This window comes from Mustela putorius, unplaced genomic scaffold (assembly GCF_011764305.1).
Source record: "Mustela putorius furo isolate JIRA1106 unplaced genomic scaffold, ASM1176430v1.1 tig00003858_pilon_pilon_pilon, whole genome shotgun sequence".
NCBI classification, from domain to species: Eukaryota; Metazoa; Chordata; class Mammalia; order Carnivora; family Mustelidae; genus Mustela; species Mustela putorius.
This window is the reverse complement of record NW_025422010.1, coordinates 30,410,113-30,429,775: the sequence shown is the minus strand read 5'-3', so window position 1 is coordinate 30,429,775 and position 19,663 is coordinate 30,410,113. Positions and strand designations below refer to the sequence as shown.

The window sequence follows — 19,663 nt, the reverse complement described above, 5'->3', positions numbered from 1 at the left end:
TCAGTGGAGCTGTTTGCTGTGTGGTCTCTTTAAGGGTGGGGGCTTAGTTTCCTGTCACCCTCCTGGCTCTCTCAGAGTAAAGCTGCTGATTTTGAAGGTTACAGGTGTTAAGCCCCATTGATTATAAAAACTCATGTAATTAAGCCACTCTGGCCTTCAAAGGGAAATATTGTGGGGATTCCTCTTCCCGGCAGTGGGGACTGCTCATTTCCCTTCTCAATGCCTGTGATGTCCCTCCTTCCCATGGGCAGTCTCACAAGTCATTTTGGTTCCCAAACACCTCTCTACTTTTCCTACCCTCTTTGCCATAGTTTCTTCTCTACATTTAGCTGCGGAGAGTCTGTTCTGTAAGTCTTTGAGTTGTTTCCTGAATTATTTACACTGATGTGGGTGTTATCTAGGTGTCTCTGTGGGAAGAGGTGAGCCTAGGGTCTCCTGCTCTACCATCTTCCCTGGAACCTTCTCCCTCCTAGTTTATCAAAGTTAGCCTCCTATATTTAGGTGACGTATGGTGCATAGATTTTTTAAAACTGATAAACTTCTTGGTGAAATTGATCCTTTTTCCCATTATAGCGTATCCTTCTTTGTATTTGATAACAGTTTTTGATTTAAAGGTTGTCTGACTTTAGTATAGCCAATCTGTTCTATTCTTGGTTAATTTAGATGGAATATCTTTTTCCACCTTTCCACTTTTAGCCTGTGTGCATCCTTAGGTCTAAAGTCTCCTTTAGGATATACATGAATCATATATTTTAAAGAACTTATTGCCACTTTGTTTTCTGAATGTCTTGTAGCTTTATTGTTCCTCCTTTCTTCCCTTATTGCCTTCTTTTGTTTCATTGATTTTTTTTGTAGTGCTATGCTTTAATTTCTCCTTTCCTTTTTTTATATTTCATATATCTGTATATACATTTAAAAAATAATTTAAAAAAAATTTTAATAAACATCTATTATTAGCCCCAGGGGTACAGGTCTGTGAATCGCCAGGTTTACACACTTCACAGCACTCACCAAAGCACAAACCCTCCCCAATGTCCATAACCTCACCATCCTCTCCCTCCCCCCCCTCCTCCCCTCCTTTCCTTTTAAATATACATGTTACAGATATTTTCTTTGTGCTTATCATGGTAATTAAAAATCTTCAAGTTGTAGGGTTCTGTTTTAAACTAATAATTTCAACTGTATATAAAAACTCTGCTCCTTTGCAGCTCCACCCCATCACTTGCTACTGATGTCACCATTGCATCTTCAAATGCTGTATGCCTATGACATAGATATATAGTTATTTTTCTCATTTAAATTTATACACCAAGAAGCACCTGGCTGGAGGACCACCAGTCACATAATGGACCATGTGACTCTTGATCTCAGATTCATGAGCTTGAGCCTCATGTTGTGTATAGAGATTATTTAAAAATAAAATATTTGGGGGCACCCAGGTGGCTCAGTGGGTTAAGCCTCTGCCTTCAGCTCAGGTCATGATCTCAGGGTCCTGGGATTGAGCCCGACAGGTCAGCTCATGTCGGGGTTTCAGCAGTTTGAGCAGGGAAACTGCTTTCCCCTCTCTCTGCCTGCTTGTGATTTCTCTGTGTGTGTGTGTGTGTCAAATAAATAAAATCTTTGAAAAAAATAAAATATTAAAAAAATAAATGTATGCACAAAAATTACAATAGTAGAAGTTAAATTTTTTTGATTTATTTACCTTTTTTGTACAGCCTTATATTTCTTTTTAAAGATTTTATTTATTTATTTGACAGAGGGAGAGAGGTCACCAGTAGACAGAAAGGCAGGCAGAGAGAGAGAAGGGGAAGCAGGCTCCCTGCTGAGCAGAGAGCCTGATGTGGGCCTTGATCCCAGGACTCTGAGATCATGACTGAGCCAAAATCAGAGGCTCAACCCACTGAGCTACCCAGGCACCCAGCCTTATCTTTTCATACAGCTTTGTGTTGTTCTTTACCATCATTTTATTTTAACTTGAAGGACTTCTTGTAGTGTTTCTTGTAGAGCAGGTCTTATGGTAATGAACTCCCTCAGCAGTTTATCTTGCAATTTCTCTTCTCTCCTTAATTTTTGCAGGATAATATTATCAGATAAAGTATTCTTGGTTATTTCCCCTCAGCACTTTCAATATATCATCCTACTTTGTGCTTTCAAAGTTTCTGCTGAGAAATTTGATAATCTTATGGAAGTTCCTTTGTATATGACAATTTGCTTTTCTCTTGCTGCTTTCAAGATTCTGCCTTTATCTTTGACTTTAGACAATTTCCTTATAAATTCCTTTAAATTTATTCTAGTTGGAGTTCTTTGAGCTTCTGGAATCGGTATGCCTATTTATTTCCTCAGATTTAGGAAGTTTTTGGTTATAATTCCTCAAAATAGACTCTCTGCCCCCTTTTCTCTTTCTTCCTTCTCGGATTTCTATAATGTGAACATTGGTCCATCTGCTAGTATCTCTTAAGTCCCTTAAGTTCTCTTCACTATTCTTTATTCTTTTTGCTCTTTGACTTGATAATTTCAAATGACCTGTTAATAAATTTGCTTGCCTGGTCAAGTCCACTGTTGAATCCTTCTACTAAATTTTTTAGCTCAGTATTGTTGGGTCCATTATCAAAGCTTCTCCCCGGTGGGCTATACCCTGGAGCTCCACAACCAGACAGACAGACTAGATCTCGCAGAATAAAATCTCAAGATCCTACCTCTGGAGGCTTTTCCCAGAAATTCTGATGTCTGTTCTTGTCGTTTGATCCTGGATGAGCCCCCAGACGCTGGGTCCATTATCAAAGGAATGAGACTGAGACAAAGTGAAAGTTATGCAAAGCCTTATTCTATGCCAAGCATTAGAAGTCAGACTGACTGGCCAGGGCTGCCTCTGAAGAGAGTGACCCCCTCCCCCCCCGGTCTTACAGGCTAGTTTTTATAGGGCACAACTGCAGACCTCTACATATGTGACTTTGGCTGACTGGATGTCTTTTATCTGTTTGGCTTTATTTTAGGTGTGTGTTTTAGCAACGGTTACTCAGAACAGATATCATTAACTGTTGAGGCATTTATTAAACAACAAAATGGCTACCTAGGCAACATGGAGTCACTCTGGTTAAGCAGGCCCAGGCAGGCCCTAGGGGTTTAACAGATTTTAACGTGGAATCGGCCCCAACAGTATTTCAGTATTTGTAGTTTTCAGCTCCAGAATTTGTTTGCTGCTGCTGCTTCTGCTGCTGCTTCTTCTCCTTCTTCTTTTTTTACTTTGATACAAGATAGCATTATGTCACTTTGTTTTTCTTTCTCAAAATTGCTTTAGCATTTCAGGGTCTTTTGGTGGTCCCATGAAAATTTTTAGGAATATTCTATTTCTGATGGGAAAAAAAATGGCATTGGAATTTTGATAGGGGTTACATTGAATATTTTGGCATTTTAACAATATTAATTCTTCCAGTCCATGAGCATGGGCTATCGTTTATTTATGTGTGTCTGCAGTTTCTTTCATCCGTGTCTTATAGTTTTCATTATGTAAGTTTTTATCTCCTTATTTATATTTATTCCTAGATATTTTTTCTTCTTCCTAATCTTAGAGGAAAAGCTCTTAGCTTTTTGCCATTCAGTGTGGTGTTAACTTTTTGTTGAATTATGTTCTCTCTATACCCACTTTGTTGAGATTTTGATATAATTTTTATCACAAATAGATGTTGACTATGACAGATGCCTCTATTGAGCTGATCATGTTTTTTTTATCCTTCATTTTGTTAATTTTATGTGTTGTATTGGTTGATTTGTAGATGCTGAACCATCCTTACATCCCTGGGATAAATCCCACTTGATCATGGTACAATCTTCCTTTCTTCCCCTGAGTTCAGTGAGCATCATTAGGAGCATTACTTTGAACTCTTTATCAGGTAGATTGCTTATCTTCACTTCATTTAGTTCTTTCTCTGAAGTTTTGTCTTGCTCTTTGTTTGGAACATATTCCTCTGTCTCCTCACTTTGTTTGACTCTATGTTGGGTTCTGTGAATTAAGTGGAACAGACACTTCTCCTGACTTTGGAGGATTGGCCTTGTGTAGGTAATGAAACATCATTCGTCCTTACATTGCTCTTGGTTATATGTCAAACCTTGTGATTGACCAGGAAGCCTACTTTAAATAACTCCCAGCATTCAAAGGTCTAGTAGGGTCCTTTTATGTCCCAGATGGGAGGATGTTGCTCATCATCCAGATTTAGGCTGACTAGAAGCCAGTCCCCTCAGCAGCAGCAGCTTTTAAAGGATGCAAATATATATAATCCTGTAGGACTGCATAATCCCCCACTGGCCACCAGAGCCAGGATATTAGGAGATGTCTCACAAAAATGAGAGCTCCAGGGCACCTGGGTAGTTCAGTCAGTTAGTTGCACGTCTGCCTTTGGCTCAAGTCATGATACCGGGGTCCTGGGATCAAGCCCTACATCAGGCTCCCTGCTCGGTGGGAATCCTGCTTCTCTATCTCCCACCCCTCCTGCTTGTGCCCCCCCCCCTAAAATAAATAAGTAAAGTATTTTTTAAAAATGAGGGCTCTAGATGAGTGTGAAAGCTCCTTTCTGGATGATAATAGTCAACTGTAGTGAGGGAAAGGGAGAACTCAAAGATGGTATCCCTCAGTCCGTGTTCCCTCCACCTATGTATCTCCTAGATCTGTGCCAAAGCAGAAGCCTGCCCCTCGAGTCTAAGCTTCAAGACAAACACATAGGCCTCTCTTACAGGAAGACTCAGGGTGTGTTTTTGCTGTCTGTATAGTGTACCCTCAGGATGGTAGCTTGCCAAGGACTCACTCTCCAATTGTTTTAGTCCTGTGGGACCTAGGAACACAAAATCCCTTGACCACCAGCGAAGCAATCAAGGGGCATTCCGTGAGTGGCAGCTGCAAAAACCAGGTCACCAGACATAACAACTGGGGCACCAGATGCATGCAGAAGCTCCTGCTGGGGACACTGATGCTCTGGAGTGCAGCAGGTGGAGAGCATGAAGATGGTGCCTGCTGTTTAAAGCAAGGCAGAGGGGGAGTGCAAAGACAGCATCCACTTGAATAAAAGCATGGAGCCCACCAGCTTTAACAAGGCAGAGGGAGAGTGAGAAGATGATGTCTACCAGCTTCTGCCCCTTGAGAGTATCCTAGCAGGCCCCTGCCCCTCAGACTGATGGTTTAAATTTAGCAAAGAGCCTTTCACATAAAGTCTGGATCCTTTCAGACTTTATGACTATTTCTATTCTGGCTATTTCTATTTCTGGCTATTTCTATTCTAAGCAATGGGGGGAGTGAATCTTTATGTAAACATTTGAAGACACATTTCTCAATTCACCACTCTTCCATGGGTCTCATGGGCATGAGTCCCATTGGTTTCCAAAGCTAGATGTTTTGGGGCTGTATCTCAGGTGCCAGCCTTAAAAATTGGGGTTCTTAATGTGGGGTAAGAAGCCATTGTTTCTCAGGGAGAAGCTCTGAGTTTTCTCTCCCCTCCTACTTGTGGGGTCACAAGACTGGGCATGGAGTTTATGGCAAGATTGTGTCTCAGCCTTTCCTACCTTCTTTGGTGTGTGTGTGTATGTTCTCATTTGTCTTATGTGAAGGCATTTGTCCGCTAGTTTTTAGGATTTTTTTCAGAAGAAATGATTATATATGGAGCTGTAGATTTGGTTTTGTCCATGGTAGATGGTGAGTTCAGGATCTTCCTACATTGTTTTCTTGAACCAGATTCCAAAAGCTCTTGGTTTTGGCATGCCTGGGTGGCTCAGTGGGTTAAGCCTCTGCCTTCTACTCAGGTCATTATCTCAGGGTCCTGGGATCAAGCCCTGCATTGGGCTCTCTGCTCAGCAGGGATCCTGCTTCCCCTTCTCTGTGCCTACTGCTCTGCCTACTTGTGATATCTCTCTCTGTCAAATAAATAAATAAAATCTTTTTTTAAAAAAAGCTTTTAGTTTTGATGAAGCTCTATATTTGCTTTCTACCTTTGCTGTTGCTTTTGGTTTTACATCTAAGAGATTAGTGCCCAGTGATCATGTCATGAGGATTATGGATATGTTTTCTTCTAAGGGTGTTCCAGTTTTAGCTCTTATATTTAGGTCTTTGATACATTTTGAGTTAAAATTTTTTTATATGGTGTGATACAGGGGGCCTAGCTTCTCTTCTTTTGCATGTAGATATCGAGTTATCCCACAACCATTTATTGGTATTCGGATAAATTTTCTTCACACCTTTATTCAATATCTATTGAACATAAGCATAGGGGTTATTTCCAGACTCTCAATTCTATTCCATTGATCTATATTTCTGCCCTTATTCTACTGTCACACTGTCTTTATTACTATAGCTTTGTAGTAAGACTGGAAATTGATAAGTCAACTTTTTCTTCTTTTTCAAGATTGTTTTGGTTATTCTAGACACCTTAAATTTCCATATGACTTTTAGGATCAGCTTGTCTATATCTGCAAAAAAGGCTTTGGGGATTGTGATAGGAATTGCATTGAAACTGTAGCTCTGCTTGCTTGTGATTTCTCTCTCTCTGTTGAATAAATAAATAAAATCTTAAAGAATACTCTTTTGTGGGGCGCCTGGGTGGCTCAGTGGGTTAAGCCGCTGCCTTCGGCTCAGGTCATGATCTCAGGGTCCTGGGATTGAGTCCCGCATCGGGCTCTCTGCTCAGCAGGGAGCCTGCTTCCCTCTCTCTCTCTATCTGCCTCTCCGTCTACTTGTGATTTCTCTCTGTCAAATAAATAAATAAAATCTTTAAAAAAAAAATACTCTTTTGATTCATGAACCTGTGATTTTTTAAGACCTAATTTCTTTCATTGACCTGTTTTTCATTGTGTATGTCTTGTATTTTTTGTTAAATTTATTGCTAAGTATTTTATTCTTTTTGACACTATTTTTGAATTTTTTATTGCTAGTGTACAGAAATACAACTGATTTTTCTGTATTGATACTGTATCCTACAACCTTGCTGGACTCATTTATTCTAATAATTTTTTTTTAAAGATTTTATTTATTTGACACAGTGAGAGATCACAAGTAGGCAGAGAGGCAGGCAGAGAGAAAGGGGGAAGCAGACTCCCTGCTGAGCAGAGAGCCCCATGCGGGGCTCAATCCCAGGACACTGAGATCATGAAACGGAGCCAATGGCAGAGGCTTAACCCATTGAGCCACCCAGGTGTCCCTAGTTCTAATAATTTTTCATGGAATCCCTAGAATTTTTAAACATATGAAATGATGTCATTTGCAAATAGAGATAGTTTCATTTTTCCCCTTTCAATGTGGATGCTTTTTCTTGCCTCAAAATTACCCTGGCCAGTGGGGCCCCTGAGTGGCTCAGTAGGTTGAGCGAATGCTTTTGGCTCAGGCCATGATCTTAGAGTCCTGGGATTGAGCCCCGCATCAGGCTCTCTGCTCAGCAGGGAGTCTGCTCTCCCACCCCCACCTTGCCTGCCTCTCTGCCTACTTGTGATCTCTCTGTCAAATAAATAAATAAAATGGTTTTTAAAATTATCCTGGCCAAAACCACCAGTACAGTGCTGAATATACATAGTAAAACTGGACATTTTTGCTATGTTCCTTATCCTAGGGGAAAAGCATCCTGTCTTTTAACATTAAATATGATGACAGCTGTGGATTTTTCATAGAGGCCCTTTATTAAATTGAGGAAGTTCTCTTCTATTCCCAGTTTGCTGAATATTTTTCTCATGAAAGTGTGTTGGATTTTGTCAAATGACTTTACTGTAGCTATTGAAATGATCATGTGACTTTTGTTTATTTAAATAGTATGGTATATTACATGGATTTTCATATATTGAACCAACCTTGCATTCTGAGATAAATCCAACTTTATCGTGGTTTATAATTATTTTTTTGTAAAGATTTTATTTATTTGACAGAGACAGGGAGAGAGAGCACAAGCAGTGGGGAGCAGCAGAGAGAGAGAGAGAGGGAGAAGCAGTCTCCCTGCTGAGCAGGTAGCCTGGGATGGGGCTATAATTCCAGGACCCTGGAATTATGATCTGAGCTGAAGGTAGATGCCTAATTGACTGAGCCACCTAGATATCCCTGTAATTATCTTAATATAATGTTTGATTTGGTTTACTAGCATTTTGTTAAAGAATTTGCATCTATAATAATCGGGCATATTAATCTTTAGGGTTTTTTCCCCTGTGTTATCTTTGTCTGGCGCTGGTATCAGTGTAATGCTGGCATCACAAAATGATGATCCTCTTCCTTCTTGCAAGAGTTTATAAAGGATTGGTGTTAATTCTTCTTTAAATGGTTAGTAGGTGTTTTTCCCCCAAATTCTCATCTACTTGGAACTTCAAAACGAGAGCTTATTTGAAATAGAATCTATTATTTTCCTGAACCTGCCATAACAAAGTGCCACACATTGAGTTGATTAAACAACAGAAGTTTATTATTCTTGAGTTCTGGAGGCTCAAAGTCCAAAATCAAGGTTTTGGAGGGTGGATTGCTTCCAAGGGCTGAGGGATGATCTGATAATCTGTTTTTACCCCTCTCTCCTAGCTTCTGGTTGCCTCAGGCATTCCTTGGCTTGTAGATGTTGTTCTACCCATGTTTTCTCATCCTTCTTAATGTGTCCAAATTTTCCCTTTTTATCAGGACCTCAGTCATATTGGATTAGAGTTTACCCTAACAATCTCTCTCTCTCTCTCTCTCTCTTGATTGCTTCTGTAAAGACCCTATTTCTAAGTAAGTTCATATTCTGAGGTACTCAGGATTAGGGCCTTAACATATCTTTCTTAAGATATGTGACATAATTCAATCTATAACTGTGTGATAACAGTGTCTTTGCAGGTGTAGTTAGTTGAGAAATTCATACTGAATTAGAATAAGTCCCTAAGTCCAATACAACTGGTGACCATATAAAAGGAGAGAAAGAGAGGTACATTAAATATAATGCCATGTGTAGACAAAGGCAGAATTTGAAGTGATGCATCTGCAAGGCAAGGATTGTCAGTAGTTATGGGAAGTGATGAGAGAGACATGAAACAAGTTCTCCCTCAGAGCTCCCATTCTGTGTTCTCGCTTTTTGGGTCTCAGATGCATGTATTTTATCCTCAAGGCTCTTTTTCCCTCCCTCAGTCTTTTTCTCTATCTGTGATTCAGTTTGGAAATTCTCAATTGATTTGTGTTCAAGTTCATGGACCCTTTTTTCTATTGTATCACATTCAATTGATTTAAATATATATGTATTACAAATATATTTAATACATGTATGTATTATATATGTAATACATATATATTTAAATCAATTGAATGTGATTATATATATAATTTATATATATTATATATATATTTTTTAATTTTAGGATTTTAGGATTCTTATTTTTCTTTTCCACTTTCTAGATATCTTCTGAAATTTTCCACCTCTTGATTATATCCATTTTTTTCCTGTATCTTAAAAAAACCAAACCATTTATATTGAACTTGTCTGCTAATTCCATCATCTGGGTCATCAGTGAGTCTGCTTTTTGTTGGGCCACTTTCTTGTTTCTTTGTTAATTTTTGTTTTGTACTGGACAACTCAATATTGTAACTGATGCACCCAAGAGTTGTGTATTATGCTATGTTCCTCTGAAGACTGCTGAATTTTGTCCAAGGAAGCAGATTATTGGCAGAGCAACTGGATGTTGCATAGGCTTGGTTGTATACTTTGTTAGGTCTGGCCTTTCCCCCACTTTGTCCTTGGCCCTAGGAATAGCCCCAAGTCCTTAAGAAATGGTCTTTATTCCTACACATGGCCTTGGGTTTCAATATATAGGCATACTTGGTTTTATTGCACTCCAGTGTGGTTCACAGATACTATTTCTCACCTTGCATTAAGCAAGTCTGTTGATGCCATTTTCCAGTGGCATTTGCTCACTTCATGTCTGTCATGTTTTGGTAATTGTTACAGTATTACAAATGTTCTCATTTTTATTGTATTTGTTATGGTGATCTGTGATTTGTGATTACAACTCACTGAAAGCTCAGATAAGAGTTAGCATTTTTTATCATTGAAGTATTTTTAAGGGTACCTGAGTGTCTCAATTGGTTTGAGTGTCTGGCTCTCAATTTTGGCTCAGGTCATAGTGTCACGGTTGTGGGATTGAGCCCCACTGCTCTGTGAACAGCAGAGTCTGCTTGAGGTTCTCTCTCTCCCTCTGCTCCTGCAAACACTGCTCATGCTCTCTCTCTCTCTCAAAAAAACCCAAAAAACAAAAAACAAATTATATACATCGGACATAGTGTTTTTAGACACAATGCTATTCACACTTAACAGATTATAGTAAAGTGCATACATAACTTTCATATGTACTGGGAAACCAAATAATTAATTTGCCTTGTTTTATTGCAATATTTGCTTTATTGCAGTGGTCTGGAATTGCGCCTGCATTATCTCCACTGGTATGCCTGTAAAGTCTCAAGTGTTTATCAAGCCCCTTCAAATGGAAGGTCTGTTCTTGGCCCTGGGAAATGGCTGAGATCTCTGCTTAATTCTGCCTTGTAGTTTTTTTCTCTGGACTTCTTGGACTCTCATTCTGTGCTCAGTCACATCAGGCAAGCATTTGAAGAAATTCAAATGCAGATTTGGGGGCTCCTCTAGGGCTCCCTCGTTATATTCTTCAATTTCCCGCCCCTCTGCTCATAAATAAGACTTTTCACCCCTCAGCCTAAGACAATAGTCACTGTGTGTGTGACTGCTACTTCTAGTAGGTTGTGTGCATGGGAATGCTCTTTGGGGAAAAGTTATACATATGTTACCTTACCCAGAAGGTCCTTTTATTTTTTAAAAGATTTTACTTACTTGTGTAAGAATTTACTTACTTGTGGGGAATTCTGTAGCAGTGGAAGACTTTTTAAGAAGATATTGATGCCAGCAAGATAAATATCTTCCTGGCCCCCCGGTACTTTATTGCAGTATTATTTACATATGATAAAATGCATATATCCTCCTAAATACATAGCTCAGAAAAACTTTAAATTATGTGCATGTTGCCATTATCTAAATCAGTTTAAACTAATTCCATCATTCCAGAAAGTTATCATGCCTCTTTTGAGTCTATATACTCACCCAGAGGTAAGCACCTTAGGTTTGTTTTGCCTATTCTTGAGCTTCATATAAATATGTTCTAGCATTCTTCCTTCAGTATTTTTAGTTATCCATATTGTTCTACCAGTAAATCATTTTTAAAAAATTGTAGACTAGTATTTCAATAACCATTACTTGATTATCCATTATGTTATTGACAGATAAATTTGAGTAGTTTCCAGGCTACGGGTTCTTTTAGATCTGCTCTCAATATTCTTGAATGCATCCTAATGTGGGCGATACGTCTTATCCCTAGAAGTGGAATCCCAGAGGAGACATGCATTTGTATAAAACTGGCAAGCAGCTTTCCATGGTGATTATACTAACTTAACACTTCTGCCCACTGCTGCCCTTGCTCGCCATTCAGGCAGGTATGCAATACTGTTTCCTGGTGGTTTCATTCTGCCTTCCCTGGTGGTTGATGTTGGAACACCCTTTTCTATGCTAATTGTGCATCTGAATAGTTTCTGTGAAGTGTGTATTCAAGTCACTTTTATACTGTGTTGCTTTTGCAGTGGCTTTTAAACTGTTTTCCTGCGTGTGAGTCCTTTGCAACTGTTTTGTCCTTGGTTGCAGCATTGCTTTTCACTTTAGTATCTGATGAGAAGAGCGTAATTTTCGTGAAATCCGTTTTTTTTTTTTTCCTTTTATGAAGTTTATGTCCTAAGATATCTTTTAGTATCCCAAGAGTCATGAAGATAGTCTGTTTTCTTCTCCATGATTTGCTTTGCCCTTCATATTTGGGTCCTGTGATCATGATGAACACCTTGTGCACTGTGTGAAAGCATCAATGTTCAGAGACTTTCCCTATGGAGTTACTTGTGTAGTTGTTGAAAAGCCAATGACCATATGTATTATGGGTCTGCTTCTGGACTCTGTTCTTAATGCACTGATCTGTTTGTCCTAACTCTAATATCACACTCTTAATTAGTAATTTTAAGCAATTCATGAAATCGAGTAGTGTTTTCTTCCAACCCCATTCCCCCATCCCCCTTTTTCAAGGTTATCTTGGCTGTCCTGGATCTGTTGGATTTCCATATATATCTGCAAATTTTTATAAGAAAGCCTCACGGGATTTTTATTTCATTGGAATCTGGCTTCGAGAAATCAATTTGTGGGAAACAGATCTTGACAGTATGCAGCCTTTCAATTCATGAGTATATTTATTGCAGCGTTCTGTAGTTTCAGCAACGTTTTGTAGTTTTGTAGGGTAGAAGTCTTACATATTTCTTGTTAACATTCTAGGTATTTGACTTGTTTGATATGATTACAGATGGTAAGAATTTAAAATTTAATTTGTTGCTAGTATATAGACAATATGACTGAGTTTTGCCACATTTCCTGCAAAACTATTAGTTCTAGTAGATCAAGCAAATTCTTGTTAAACTTCAGGAAGTCAGAGAATGGGAAAAGTGTTATGTAATTGAGAACACATCTAATTTTCCAGAATAAAAAATGGTTGTCTTTGTATACCTCTGCTCACAGTTGCTGCCTCAGAAACACTACCTTCTGATTTACTTTCTTCTTTAAAAAACATGTAATTCTGGAGTTCAGTCTGCTTTTGGTGTATTTCTTGGAAGATGGGGAGAGCACCAGACCTACAGAACTTCTCTTTTCCAGCTAAATGTAGACTAGGGAAATCAGGACATGGCCTACATGCTGCTCTTCACTTTACTATTTTTTGAGACTGCCAATTAGAACAGAAAGACGTTAAAATGGATTGGGATTAGAATAAGGTGAATACATTTGAGAGATTCAGATTATCCTTGTCACATTTATGAATTCTTCAGTGATCCAATAATAATCCCCTTTTCATCTTTGGCTTTCTTTCTGATTCATTTTTTTTCTTCCCAGTTTGACTTATTAATAGTGGTTAGCATACAGCCTGACCTACAAATAGATATAATGACTAGGGATCCATTTTAACTTCAAATAAATCAATGTAAGGCACAACTATTGAGGAATATTTTATATTTTTCAAAGTATGTAGGAATTCTTTAATTAGAAAAATAAAGGCAATGGGAATATCATCAGGTTCTAAAAGTACCCATGAATTAAATCACTCACATCCCCCTCTTAAAAAACAAAACAGAACCTTAAATCACATTGCTATTAAGCTTTCTTACAGTAAGAAATAAGACCAAGCTATACTAGAGTATAAAAACCTGAAATTCTGAGCATGAAAATAATTTATTAGACATCTGGTTTATTCAAACATAGAGGCCTAATGAAGACAGAATTAACAGAGCTCATGGAGTGGGGCGGGCGGGGGGAGGGGGAACCAATCCAGCACCTACTTCACTGCAAATTTCCTGGGGACAAAATTTCTGCATTCTGTACTACAGTCTCACCCTAAAGCCTCCACATGTGCTTCATATTCTTGATACTGATTAACTTGAATAGATGAGAAACTTTCCGTGCACTCAACTTCACAAGTAGTATTAGTGACAGAACTTTCAGAAACATAATTCTTAGGCACAACAAATAGCACTGCCTGCAGTGAGAGTCCTTGATAATCAAAGAAAAGAATGTCACTAAATATAACCTTACAAATAAGGAAATACACTTTTGCCAATGAACTGCTTTACATATCAGAAAAAAATGTCACAATGAGATCTTTTATGAAATTAACTCAACTTTTAATTGATTCTGAAGTTATTTTGTGGTATTAAAAATCAGAAAAAATAAAATGAATTTAACCTAAACGGAAGAAATGCAGGACTAATGTGGAGCAGTAGCTGCAGTTCTTCGGTTAACTCATTAAAACAAGGTCAAACATTTTCAGTCAAATTTTATTAAAAAAAAAAAAAAAAAAGGGCAGCAGATCACCATTACAATTCAAGAACCTAATCTAAATATGCACTTGACAATAAAGCACATCTGAGTATGGAGTGAAAAAAGTTTTCCAAAAAAACATCCATTGTATCCTCTCTAAATATCCAAATAATCACTTCTGCAGGCCTTTTGTTGAGTGGAATCATAAAGAACTGAAGATTTATTGCTGTGAAAATAAATCTGTAGTACAGTAGTATGAATCTTGGGTATTAAGCATAATCAGCTGAATCAAGTTAAGAAGTTCAAGATCTAGTAAGAAATTTGTATGTGAAAGTCTACAAGCCAGTTGACCCAAGAGCAACTGAGAGATCTAACGTGTTCAGTGAGACCAAACATTATGTTAAATCTTCATTCTTTGAAGGGAATTAAAAATTACAATTCCAACAGCCCATAAACCAAATAAAAAATTGAAGAAAGCAATTAAAACTATGTTCAAAGAGCCTTTTTTTTTTTTCAGCTCAATTTCAGCACCCCAAGGAAAAAAAAAAGCATCCATGACTATCACAGATGAAAATGAATGTCATTGGAATCAGTTATTTTTCCCCACTGAGGTATAAAATCTATATAGAAATTTGATACTATACTATAACAAATTGTACTTCTCATAGTTCTGTTTTAATTTCCTTTAAACCCTGTTTAATATATTCTTCTTAAATCGTAAAAATGTTGTTTTCATGATTCTGAAACTGGTTCCAGTTCTTTTTCACTTATTTTTATATCAATATTTAATATACTGGTTACCAGTTCTAATCAGAAAAAAAATCTTGGAAATCTCTTCATTAGGATCACACGTTCAGCAGCAGTTACTGACGTGCAAGCAAACCGTACGAGGGGCAGCTCTGGAAAGCACATTGTGTTGATTGCATCATTGTCTGAATATTCTTTACCGTGATTCTTGATGACTCTTATGACTCTTTCAATCTTGTAAACATCAGTGTGCACAGTCTCGCTACTATGTAGTTTCACGTCCTTTGGACAAGAAGGCTGGTTCACAGCTAGTGAAAAGCGAGAGGAGTCTAAGTTTTAATGGCTGATAAACCTTACATCCCCGGAGGAGGAAAGCACTTTTCCTTTTTTGCTACTTAAGAATGTGGCAGAAATGTATGCTGAGGTAGCCCAGTCAATCCTTATTTTTTTTCTTTTCTTTTCTTTCTTTCTTTTTTTTTTCTTTTTTTCTTTTTTTTGTAAATTTGGTCTCAGAATATTTCTGGAAGGGTGACATTTCGAAGAAGCCACTGCTGGGACCGGCTTCCATTGCAGTCTCTTATGCTGGGCACCTGGCTATCCTCTTCTGTGGCTTTATCCAGGCACTGATTACTGTTCACATGCTGCAGGGTTAATTTCTGAAAGTGACAGAAAAGAAATCTTAACATGAAAGTGAAAAATAAAATTCACACATCTCAACCATCATTTTTGGTAAGACTTAAACTGCTCTGCAGAAAAGCGTCTACATAAAGACCGCCGTAAGAGCTATGTGGGAGGGAGAAAGGCACTGGGGTATAGGGGGTTATGCTGAACTTGAAGTAAGATAACCAAAATGCTAAGTCCCAATTCTGCACAAGCTCTAAAGCACTGGGAGAAATTTCACTTTTGTGCTTCAGCTTCCGGGGGGAAAAAAAAATCAGATTAGTGGTTCCTAATTTAGGATCCTCAACCTATTTTCAAAAAGCTATTTCAAAATCACTTCACTTCCCTGTGATAAGGCTGTTCAAATTAATTCTGTGATTCCAAACCTCAAGTTCTTAGCAACTCAGGTCCTTTAGAATACTCAAAATCTTAAGAGATTGTAAGACTGATGAAGCAGCCCTTAATAAATGGCTGAGAGATGCAGCTATATAATTTTCTATGTTCTTGTCTGTGCTACGTATCTGATGCTGTCATGTTGATTTTGAATATTTCAAAACGTCAGGACAGAGGAGGGTTAGGAGTGATTAGTGTAGGTCAGTTCATTTGTTACTCAAAGAAGCAGCGTAGGAATGTGAATTAAGCATTATCCTGTAAACATACAACTATAAGGAAATGTAAAAAATGTTTACTAACACAAATTTATTTGACTGATACTCATCCCTCTATTTTAATGTAATTCTTTTATCTGGAACATGTCCTTTTCATGGGGACTATTGTCACTGTACTCAGAAGAGGACCCAGTTGGCACTGACTAGTCTCCAGAGAGAAAAAGCTTGATGAAGGATAAACAGTTGACAGCTGTAACCTTTGAAGGAGAGGATAAGAGCTGTCATTTTAACTGCCTGAAGTCTACTTGTAACCTAGAAAAGATAATTTGCTGGCTCTTGCCCTTTATCTCTAGATATAATTGGATCAAAATCTGCAATTTTGACAATAAGGACAGTTACGATCATCAAAGCACGAGAACCTGGTGTCATGAACCAAATGTAATATAGAATATAAGTAAGATGAAGATAGTATGGGACTGTGCAAAGACCCTTGGGTCTAGAATTCCAGGCTTGAGATACTGTTACATCATTTTATCTGCTCTGTGACCAATAATCTTTAAATAATCTTTATGTAACAAAGGGTAAGTTCCATTCTGGGCTGCAGTGTCTCTACACCCATAAAACAAGGCCCTGGGTTTTATTCTAGGGTTCCTTTGGAAGCTAAGACATCATGGCTCCCTGGAACCCGGCTGGTTCCAGGGAGCATGTGGGACTCTTGATCTTGGGTTCTTGAGTTTGAGCCCCATGTTGGGTACAGAGATTACTTAAATAAATAAAACTTAAAATATGTCAGTAATTTATTTTTTTTTATTTCTCTAGCTTGCTGTGTTTCTGACCGATGGAGGCAGGACAACACTGACAGGCTGTCCCAGAGCTCCCTGTGCAGCTGGCGGAGTGTGGGCAGCCGCAGCGCGATGTGACTCCTCCCTCTGCCCAACTCGGGCCTTATCCCTCTCCTATTTACAGGTGCTGATCCAAAGGCTGCTGCCTACTAAACACTGTGAACACTAAACTTTATCTGAGTCTGCTTCTGGTAGAACCCAGCCTGCAAACTAAAATTTTATCTCAGACAAGACTCTGTGCAAAGAGCTCCAGACGGTTTAAAATTTTACACTCATAACTGCTGCTTTCTAAATCCCCTAAACCCACTTTAAGCTCCTTAAATTTCTAACCACATATCTACTTCTGGAATACCAGGTGTGGTGGACTGCGTAGATCATACACAGGCTACAGGCAGCCATTCCCACTTCTGTCTCCCTCACACCAGCGACACCGGAACCCCAATGCCTGTTTAACCAGCCTCCCTTTCAGCTGGTGGAGGGGGTGTCAGGATGAGATAAAGTTCTGGCCCATAAGACAGCAGACTCTGCAGGGGAGGTCCAGGAGAAGCTCTGGCTTTCCTGATAAAGAACAAAACATGGGGTAGGGCGATGTCCCCTCTTCTCTTTCTCTTCCCTCGAGTTGGGATATGAGGGTAAGAGCTACAAGAGCCATCTGTGGCCACAAAAAAGGCTAGGAATATGCAGCAAAATTATCCCTCACACCACTGTGCCACTGAATCTCTACCCCAGAAGCCACTTACTTCCACTCATTAAGAAGAGTAAGCCTATATTTGTTCATGCTACTATAAACAGGTTTTGTGTTTCCTAACAGACTGTCATTTTTCACTGAATGGGAGATTTATTGATTTTTTTTCAAAGATTATTTTAGAGAGAACATGAGCTGGGAAGGAGGGGCAGAGGGATAGAATACCAAGCAGACTCCTGCTCAGCATGGAGCCAGCCTCAGGGCTCGGTCTCACAAGCCTGAGCTCACAACCTGGACACTTAGCAGGAAGGGTGCCAGGTGCTTCAGTCAGTTGAGTCACTGTGGGGTGCCCCTGGCACGAAGCATCTGAGGGCCGAGAGGCTGCACGGCCTGTAGTGCTGGAGCAGCTGTGCCCAGAGCGGCGGCAGCCCATGCCCATGACCAACCCCAGAACAGCCGGTTCAGGCCATTTCTAACAGTGCTATTAACTGAACTCTTATATTTAGAGTTACTTTTACCATAGTTTGACACCCGGGATTTATAAAGCACAGTCTCTGCCCTCTAGGAGTTAACAGTGGAGAGAAGACTGGAACAGAAACAAGTACAAAGCAGTTGAGCACGACAGGTCAGGGAGGATTGGAACTAAAAGAGAGGGAGCTGATTTCTAGCTGGGCTTCAGGGAAGCGATGTCAGAGCTGGACCCTCAAGATGGAGTAGGATTTGTCAGAAGCAGAGGTTAACTATATGATCTTCAGTGCAGGTACGAGGGTACAGGGCATGTTCTAGGAACAGTAGGGCTGATGACTGAAGCAGCCCAGGGTTTGCATATGACATGGTCATATGGCACAATCTCCATGGAAGGGGAAGAAAGCAGCAATGGAGTAATCCAAGCAGATGGAGAGAGAGAAAGCTAAGAGAAGACACTAAGCAGTAGTGCATCTAAAGCCAATGGATAAAAGTTAAAATCTCATCTGTTCCCCAACAGTAAATGCTAACAGAGAAGTTAGGGGAAAAGAGACAGAAATGGTCGTGGCTTTGCATCCAGGATCTGTTTTGGTAGTGTCAGGCTGAGGCAGGAGCTAAGGCTGGAGAACCAGAGGCATGAATGTCAGCCACTCACTGTGATATAACACAGGATGGATTATAGAAAGTCAAGCAGGAGGAGAAGTCTTTCCTAACATGAGAGAGACAACTGCAGGTGCAGAGGAAAAAAAACCAGAGTAAGACCTACTGAAGATTCTGGAACTGGTTCCAGAACTATAAAGCAAAAGCACAAGTTGGGAGGTTAGCCAGGTACAAGGCACAGGAGAGAGACTCACTGGGCATGCTTTGATGGATTCTTCATGCACCTCCGTGTGAGTACAACATACAGTGTGTGGCAAGTGGGAGAGGTTCCAGAGGAAAGCAAAGATAAAAAGTTTTGTTATATGTCACAGAACAATCATGAGCCAGAGAATTTCATTATTTAAAGCTCACCTCATACTTAAGTGTTTAATTCAGTAATTTAAACAGGCTCCTCCTGGCTCCATTTCTCCCATGCAAGACAACAGAGCTTGAGGACAGACAGAAGAAAGAGTGGCTATAATGGCAACAAGGACCAGAACTGGAGGCAAGGCCAATCACCGGGGAGATTATAAAACCTGTCTCTTTTACTTGGGTTGTTTTTCCCATCTGTCCACTTTTTTAAAATTTATTTTTTTAAGATTTTATTTATTTGACAGAGAGAGATCACAAGTAGGCAGAGAGGCAGGCAGAAGGAGAGGAAGAAGCAGGCTCCCCGCTGAGCAGAGAGCCCGATGCAGGGCTCAATCCCAGGACCCTGGGATCATGACCTGAGCCAAAGGCAGATGCTTAACCCACTGAGACACCCAGACGTGCCACCATCTGTCCATTTTTAGAGTGTAAGAACAATCTGATACATATTCAAACTCTAAGAATTAATTCTTTTCACTATAAAGAATTCCTTCTTTTAGCTACAAAACACACTTAATTTCACTCCTATATGCAACTGACTAACTTACCACTGGATCATATTCCCAAAGTTGGTTGCCTTTTAGGTGGTGGCATTTGAGCATTGTGACTGGGCCATTAAGTTTAGAGACATCCAAGCAAAGGTCATCTGTTCTAATTTCTTTGTTGGCAGTATAAGAGAAAACCTGAAAAAGATGCACACATATAAGCTTTAACACTGAAAGAAAGCAGCCAGTAATCTGGAAGAAAAAAAATATTTCAAGATTTTTTTGAACTTGA

At 39.2% G+C, this 19,663-nt stretch overlaps 1 protein-coding gene across 1 annotated transcript in view; it reads right to left on the bottom strand.

Moving 5' to 3' along the window:
- Window positions 1–13,050: 13,050 nt before the first annotated feature.
- GALNT1 (polypeptide N-acetylgalactosaminyltransferase 1) overlaps window positions 13,051–19,663 on the bottom strand; it is a 77,207-nt gene continuing 70,594 nt past the window's right edge. Inside the window, exons 11-12 of the mRNA XM_004752294.3 lie at window positions 19,435–19,569; window positions 13,051–15,274 (exon numbers count right to left, since the gene is read on the bottom strand). Coding sequence (XP_004752351.1) covers window positions 15,128–15,274; window positions 19,435–19,569 — 282 coding nt within the window. The 3' untranslated portion in view covers window positions 13,051–15,127. The remainder of the gene's footprint in view (window positions 15,275–19,434; window positions 19,570–19,663) is intronic.